The sequence below is a fragment of the Poecilia reticulata genome, unplaced genomic scaffold (genome assembly GCF_000633615.1).
Source record: "Poecilia reticulata strain Guanapo unplaced genomic scaffold, Guppy_female_1.0+MT scaffold_279, whole genome shotgun sequence".
Classification (NCBI taxonomy): domain Eukaryota; kingdom Metazoa; phylum Chordata; class Actinopteri; order Cyprinodontiformes; family Poeciliidae; genus Poecilia; species Poecilia reticulata.
The window spans coordinates 75,939-83,805 of NW_007615058.1; the positions used below are offsets into that span (position 1 = coordinate 75,939).

The window sequence follows — 7,867 nt, forward strand, 5'->3', positions numbered from 1 at the left end:
CAGGTCCTGCCTGGCCTCGGGGTCAGAGGAATGCCGTCAGAAAGCGTTGGCCGTTGTTCTGCTGCTGGAGCGTCTGCAGAGGGAGCGCAGCAGACGGAGGGACCTGGAGGGAGACCTGAAGACAGCCGTGTCCGTCCTCACAGCCATCGCCATGGTAACGCTGTCTGATCGGATCAGGATCCATGGTGCGACCCGAACGGTGAGGTGAAGGTTCTGGTTCCTCTGCAGGACTCTGAGAAAATCCCCGGCGCTCAGCCGAGGCTGCAGCACCTGCTGCAGCAGATGGTCACCAGGGAGCTGCAGGACGCAGAGACGGCCGACCTCACCGGGTCCTCTGACCAGACCGCTGGACCGCCGAGAGCTGAGGGCTCTGAGCCCGAACCGGCCAGGTACCTGGACCCGCCTGCAGGGATCAGAACTGGACCGGGAACCGGATCAGAACTCAGAATCACGTCCGTCTTCCTGTCTGTCCTGCAGCAGAGACGAGGAGGAGGAGGAGGAGGACGCGCTCTTCCTCATGGCCAAACTCAGACCAGGAGACCTCTACCTGGTTCCTGGACCAACATGGACGCCCAGAACCGCTTCGTCCCAACGCACCCTGACGCCCAGAAACAGGTTGCTATGGAGACCAGATGGATCTCATCAGGAAACAGAAACTCAGAGTTTCTGTTAAGATTATTAACTTTAGGATGATTGTTTTACTCAACCTGAAAAACTGTTACAACAGAAAGTCACAAACTGCAGCAGATGAAAATCTTAATCCTAAAATTCAACAAAATCAGTTTCAGTTTGATGCATTCAGAGGCTGGATGAAAACGTGGTTATTTTCAGTTGTAGCAGAGTAAAGCTCCTCTGTCTGTCAGGCGGTTCTGACCCGCTTCCCGTCTGTTGCAGAGTGAAGCTGCCTCCCATCCAGAAGAGTCTGTTTCAGACGGCGCTGCATGAGTGGATGGGATGAACTGATGGAGCTGCTGCAGCTCAGGACCTCATTTTGATTCAACTGGAGATTTTCTTCTGTTTACCTCAAACTATCAAAGTTGAATAAAAACCAGTAGTTTAAAGAGACTAAATGTTCTGCTTATTTCCACCACCAGGGGGAGACACTTCCTTAAACTCCCCTGAAGCCGTTTGTCTGTAAACCAGAAGAAGCTGCAGCTCAGGATGAAGGTTTCCTTAAACTTCTCTGTTGCTTCAGACTCAGTCAGGAGGAAAAATTATTAATGTTTCAATAATAAACTGAACCTGATGCATGTGTGACATCTGGGATTAAACTGGATTTAATGTAAACAGCTGTATGAATTAAGCTGTGTTGTTCAAATAAAACACAAATATCTCTAAATGTTTTAATTTATAATCATAATTGTTATGTTTGGAAGCCAGGATGAGGTAGAAGCTGAAGTAGACAGAACTCTTCACAGCGTTTATTCAGAACTCACTCAGCAGTACAGTAACGTCAGATATTCCTTTCCTCCATCTTATCTCTTCTTCTTCTCTCCCTCAGTCCATCCTATTCTCGTACGCCACCTAGTGAACAATAATGTTAAATTCAAACCATGAGACTAAAACCATTTTCCGAGCTCCAGTGGATAAACCATCTGAAACGGTTCTGGTCCTTCAGGTTTCAGGATTTTCTCCTGAGTTTAATGAAATATTGACCTCCAGGCTGCAGCAGGATTAGATGATGAAGAGATAAAATTCATTCATTTCATTTCATTCAGGCGTTTCGGTTCAGAGAAACATGTAAAGCTGAAGCTCCTGAAAACCACTGAGGGCTGGAACAGGATGGAGTTTTATAAACGTCTGGATATGAATTAAAACATCATTTATCTTCAGTAGTAAATTAAATCTCCCCTTAAAGTGTTTTATAAGCTGATTTCTGTGGATGAACAGAATCCATGAAGTTATTTCACTTCAGCTGTTGAACTAAATTCATTCTTAGACCAAAGGAAGGAAATGATGAAACTTAAAACTCAATAAATTCATCTGGAAAAATAAAATGAAATGACATTTTATGACCCAGCTCTCAGTTTAGAGCCGTTTCTCTTCATCCAGGGTCAGCAGAGGTCAGAGGTCACCCAGGGGTCAAAGGCTGACAGGAGGACAGAAAACTCATCAGGACATTTAGAGACCAGTTAACCAAACCAGTCATGCTTTGACTAGACCGAGCAGCAAACCAGTAAAAACTAAAGAATGATGGAGAGTGGAGTCATTTATCTGATGTTTCTGTTGAACATCTGATCATTTCAGTCATGAAAAGTTTATAATGTTGACAAACAAAACATGTAGGAACAAAAACAGAAAAAGATCTGATCCAGGATTTAAAATGTTTTTACAGAAGTTAAAGTTTCATCCGGTGAAAACCAGAAACTGTTGGATTCATTATAAACTTTATTTAAATGTGGTAAAACAAAGTGACCGTGCTGCTGTAAAAGGTTATAAACATATAAAACATTATTATTAGAATTCATTGCACAGTTAAACAGGACATAAAACCGGACCGGACAGAACCGGTCTGTTCGGATCACGTTTCAGAACCGTTTCCGATTTCAGCTCAGATTTCATATTCAAAGCAGTTCATCTGAAAAGGTTCCAGCTCCGGTTCTGTTGGGTCCATTTCAGGTTCGGATCAAACTGGGTGGACCAGAGGTACCACCCAGAGTCCAAACTCTGGGTTCATGTAAAGACCCGACCCGTCCAGGTCCAAACTTTCCCTCAGAACCGAACCCAGAACCGACCCGTTTCCTCTGCTGAATGTTGATGGAAATAAAACTCAGAGCTGCTGTGGAAACTTTGACGCTTCTCAACATGCAGGCAAATTTCTGCCACTGAGAGGAACCACCAGACCGGGTCGGACAGGACCGGAACCGCCTGCTGGTTCTGTGTAGCCCTCTGTCTGAACGAAGCAGCAGAACCACCGGCGCCGGATCGTTTGCATGATTCTGACAACAAGATTTGATTAAAAGGGAAAATCTGCAACTGGATCAGGAGGAAACGGGTTATATTTAGAAACAGAAACAGAAACAGAACCTGTACCAGTACCAGTACCAGAACCAGAACCAGAACCAGGGCCAGGACAGAACTGGTAACAGAACCAGTACCAGAACCACCTGAGTCAGCAGAACAGCCAAGAGGTGAAAGTGAAACCTGATCTGATCCTGAAGTGATAAAGTGGAAACGGATCAGTGAGTTTAATGTTTGGTACCTTTAGATTCACCTGGAAGGAAACTGGACCGACTCCGACCCGGTTCTGATGAACCGGGTTATGACCCAGGATCCCCCCGACCCCTTTAACTTAAAGAACAGGAAGTGATCAGCTTCAGAGCTGCAGCTCTTCCTTTAAAACGTTTCCACGTGACGCAGCTTCTGCTCATCTTCATCATCATCATCATCATCATCCTCCTCCATTAGTTCTCCGTGACCCAGATGAGGAAGATGAAGGTCCGCTGCGTCCCGCTGCGTCCCGCTGCGTCCCGCTCAGCTCAGACTCCAGGAGTTAAAATAAAAATATTTATATTTCAGTTTTCTTCTCCCAGCAGACAGGAAGTGATGTCATTTGATCTTGTTGCTGGTGAGGAGGATGATGACGATTACGGTGAGGATGACCATCATCATCACCACGGCGGTGAGGAGGAAGGCCCGGCAGACGGGTCGGCCCGTCAGGCGGAACAGGGTGTTGCCCACGCCGCCCCCCGCCCCCCCATCAGAGGACGAGCTGGGAAGCCCCACGTCCAGACTCCGGTTCATCGACCTCAGAGAGGTCATGGACCGGCGGCCCGGCCGACCCGACCGGCCCGGCCCGTCAGACGACCTGCAGACAGGAAACAGACCCGGATCAGTCAGAACCAAACTGGAGACAAGGGCACAGATAAACAGAGCCGTTTGTCCTCCATTAGCACATTTAGCAGCGAGTACATGAAGTGATTGACAGCACTAAGCCCCTCCTCTTGGCTCTGATTGGTTGTTTTTGGTTCATTTCTTCACACAGAAACATCCAGGCTGGTTCCAACATGAAGCTTCTGGAGCAACAGAAACCAACCAAATATGGACCAGAACCGGTTTCCTCATAGCAGGGCCCAGCTCTGGAGTTAAAGACTTGGACTAGGCCATGAAGCCTCTCTGTGAGGGAAACTGATCAACTCTCTGCCAAACAGCTTAAGACACATTTAATCATATCCTCTGGGTTTCTCTAGTTACATTAAATTAAAACTGAAAATGTAAATATGTAGCATATTATTATTTATTCTAAAAAATCCATTTCCTTTAAAAGTTATTTTTACCTGATGACAGTTTTAAAGCCTCCAGGTTTTGTTACATTGTCGGATCAAACTTTGCTCCTCAAGCAGACGGTTTGTGATGTTTATCTTTTATATTAATGATTAATATGGTGTTTGATTGCACATGTTTATTTATGGCCGTTTTCAGATTTATTACTCCGTCCAGATCTCAGACTTATTGATCAGTTTGTCACTGACCTTAAAATGACCTTGACATTAAAACACAGAGGGAGGATCATCAGAGAAACAGACTAAAACCTGCATGTTGGATAAATTCTACAGTTTGTTTTTCTGTTGTTCATCTCTGATTACTTTCAGTCAGTTTGCGGCGTTTAGCTGCTTGCTAATCTACACCACTGTATCTGAGCCAGGTTTTAATAACCAACCAGCTCCAATAAAATGATTCAGCAACACAAAAACATTCCAGTAAAGCTGACCTTTGACCTGCTGCAGTCAGTTCCCTCATTAATAAACAGATCATTGAGTTTGCAGCTCAGTTTTGGTGTTTTTGTTCAGATAATGTTAGATTTTATCTCAGAGATTAAATAATTTACATTTATCTCAGAACTCTGTCAGGAAGTAAAAACTCTTTCAACAGGTCAAAGGTCAATCTCATTCAGCAGGTTGAACTTCTGCAGGATTTTCAGTTTAATGGAGCAAAAACTGCAGCTCAGCTTCAGATTCACTCAGCAGACAGAACGATCCAACTCAGATCTTTAACCCCGAAAACTCTGATTTTTGATACTTCCTGGAACTATCCATCCATCCATCCATCCATCCATCCATCCATCCATCCATCCATCCATCCATCCATCCTCTTTCACCCTTGTCCCTCAGTGGGTCGGGAGGTGCTGGTTCCTCTCCAGCTAACGTTCCGGGCGAGAGGCGGGGTCACCTGGACAGGTCACCAGTCTGTCGCTACTTCCTGGAACTAAATCATGTTTAATGCTTTTCAAAGCGACTGCAGTCTGAACAGTCGTGTTGGATTTTCATTAGTAGCATAAAAATTCTCACAGAACAAAAAGATCAAACTGACCTGAGTGACGTTTCCTCACCACCTTCTTCAAATTAAACAAAATTTGTGTCAATATTTTGTGCAGCAACATTTTTGTTGGTGCTGCTGTCATTTTAAAGATATTAAGTTTCCAGAGGTCAAAGGTCAAGACCCCTGTATTAAAATCTAATGAAATAATCAATCATCTGTTACATTTGTGCAGCAAAATTTTTTATATTTTTAAAATAAATAAAAGAGGTGACCATCTCTCATCCTGCCCCTCCCCACAATGGACAGTTTGTATAAATTGTGTTTGTGCAGCTAAAATCTTTGCAGCATCACATGCTTGATTGTGTAAATGTGGTTTGGCTGGCTGACCTTTGATGACCTTTGGAAACATTTATCTTTAAATGAGCAGCACTAATGAACGTTTTTGCTGCACAAACTTTTAACATAAATTTTGTTTAATTTGAACCCAGATGAAGATCTGCTGAGTGACTGTTGCCACGGTAACACAGTGACCCGACCTCTGTTCTGTTTTAGACAGAAAAACCTAAAACCGCGACTCCAGGTGAGGCTGACCTTTTGACCTGCAGCTTCCCCTTGTTGCGGATGAAGCGGATGCTGTAGACCCTCTGCATGGCGGCCGGCAGGTAGGACAGGACGTCCGAGTCGGTGGCCAGCTTGGGCAGGCCGAGGGGGGGCAGCGGGGTCAGGCCGCGGCACAGCGGGCACAGGATGGCGCTGGGCTCCGCAGACTTGACGTTCATACGCGCCAGACACTCCAGGCAGAAGGTGTGTTTACAGTTCAGCATCTTGGGGCAGCGGAAGACGTTGTTGAACTGGCTGAAGCAGATGGCGCACTCCAAGTCCGGATCCGACTCGTCAGAGCAGTCGGTCTGGGGCGGCTGGAGGTCCGGGGTGGACAGCTGGGGCTGCTGGAGGCTGGCAGGGGCGTAGGGGTTACTGGTGGGGCTGAAGGCCGGCAGCGGCAGCATGGAGCTGGGGGCGGGGCCTGGGAGGGCNGGCGTTGGGGAGCAGGGGGGGGCAGAGCGCTGCGACCCGTCTGGATGAACGGAGGAACCAATGGATCCATGGAGTAACTGGGGTTGGAGGCCGAGTACGGAACCGGACCGCCGGAAAACTCAGACACATCGTCTCCGTACGGATTCATGACCGAAGCGAGAGGAAGCCGAGGCGCTGGATGGAGGCGGAGCTTCAGGAGAACCCGGAGCGGCCGGAGAACGGGGAGCTGCTGGAGAACAAGTAGCGGCCGGAGAACGGGTAGCTGCTGGAGAACAAGGAGCGGCCGGAGAACCGGGAGCTGCTGGAGAACCGGGAGCGGCTGGAGAACCGGGAGCTGCCGGAGAACCGGGAGCGGCTGGAGAACCGGGAGCGGCCGGAGAACGGGGGGCTACTGGAGAACCGGGAGCTGCAGTGTTTGGTTCTGACTTCAGTCTTCACTCCATCATGACTTCCTCACAGCTGTGAGGGAGAAAAACAGAGACACATTAAATATTTCGCAATTATAAAAATATGAGAAATTGTTCCCAAATTGACAGTTCTTATTCATTATCTACAAACAAATAGCAAAAAAGCTAGAGTTATTAAAAAACGTTTTATTTTAATAAAAGTTTTTCAGTAAGTGGTTTCCTGGATTCCTCCGGCCGTTGATCTACTAAAATCTAAACAGTTAATTTCTTCATCTGTTGTTTTATCTTCCAGCTCCAGGATAAAATCTGAGCTGTTATAAATCATTTCAGACACAACATAACAGTTGCTGCATGTAAGCAGCTCATTTCCTGGATTTTAGTCGATCATATAAAGTAATTTTTTACTCCAAATCAAAGATCGTCAGTGAACCAGTCAATAGCAACGGCTAACCTGCAGCTAAACTCTCGTTCCGCAGCTCACTGACCAGACTTTGACATTTATCTTAAGAGTTTCAGGTTTGTCGTCTTAAATCACCATGACAACAGAAACACATTCTGCATCTCTGAATATGTTGCAGTAACTTTACAGTCTGACTGTAACTATGAGACGGATCTGAACACGACCAGATTCCTCCAAGCAGAACTCAGAACCCAAACTAACCCTTCTTGCTGGTCGTCATGGAAACAGGCCAGTTTCTTCAGCCTAAAACCAATAAACACCAAACATATTTCACCCTGAACATCTAAAAATGGTTAAAACTATGTAAAAGATCAGCTGAAGGACTCAGACTGAGAGGAAACAAACAAACTAAATACTTTAAACTAATCAGATCATGAACCTGTGGAAAAATAAAATCACAAACAGTCGACCTGAACCTGCTGGAATCTGAGTCTGTAAGGAGATTTTTTAAAATGTAAAATATTTAGAAAAATACTGAAACTATTCCATCTGCATAAAACACATTTGACTGAATTGTCCTTTAACTCCCAGGAACCTGAAGGCAACATTTCAATGTAAACATCATGAATGCTGATCACTGAACTTCGCTCTTCCTGTAATGAAAGTCAGAATATCGACTCTAGAAAAGATCTGAAACAAACTCAAACCTTAATAAAGTTGGTCAGAAGTTCCTTTAAAACCAACATAAAACCAGATATTAAATTAA

The 7,867-nt window shown here is 45.5% G+C and overlaps 2 protein-coding genes across 2 annotated transcripts in view; one reads left to right on the plus strand and one right to left on the minus strand.

The window, feature by feature from the left end:
- LOC103460729 (uncharacterized protein C9orf117 homolog) overlaps positions 1–1,065 on the plus strand; it is a 4,219-nt gene extending 3,154 nt beyond the window's left edge. The window contains exons 7-10 of the mRNA XM_008403012.2: positions 4–154; positions 229–389; positions 478–615; positions 895–1,065. Coding sequence (XP_008401234.2) covers positions 4–154; positions 229–389; positions 478–615; positions 895–958 — 514 coding nt within the window. The 3' untranslated portion in view covers positions 959–1,065. The remainder of the gene's footprint in view (positions 1–3; positions 155–228; positions 390–477; positions 616–894) is intronic.
- A 2,390-nt stretch (positions 1,066–3,455) lies between these two features.
- LOC103460731 (RING finger protein 225) lies at positions 3,456–6,408 on the minus strand. Its single transcript, XM_017303453.1, has 2 exons — positions 5,851–6,408; positions 3,456–3,808 (listed from the first exon to the last, which is right to left on the minus strand). Exons 1-2 carry the CDS (start codon positions 6,264–6,266, stop codon positions 3,550–3,552), a joined length of 675 nt encoding a protein of 224 aa, XP_017158942.1. The 5' UTR covers positions 6,267–6,408; the 3' UTR covers positions 3,456–3,549.
- Positions 6,409–7,867: the final 1,459 nt, after the last annotated feature.

Excerpts from the sequence above, each read along its gene's own strand:
- LOC103460731 (XM_017303453.1), bottom strand. The coding sequence starts at position 6,266 with ATGCTGCCGCTGCCGGCCTTCAGCCCCACCAGTAACCCCTACGCCCCT. Across the intron at positions 3,809-5,850 it reads GGGAAGCTGCAGGTCAAAAG|GTCGTCTGACGGGCCGGGCC; the intron begins GTCAGCCTCACC and ends TCCTGTCTGCAG.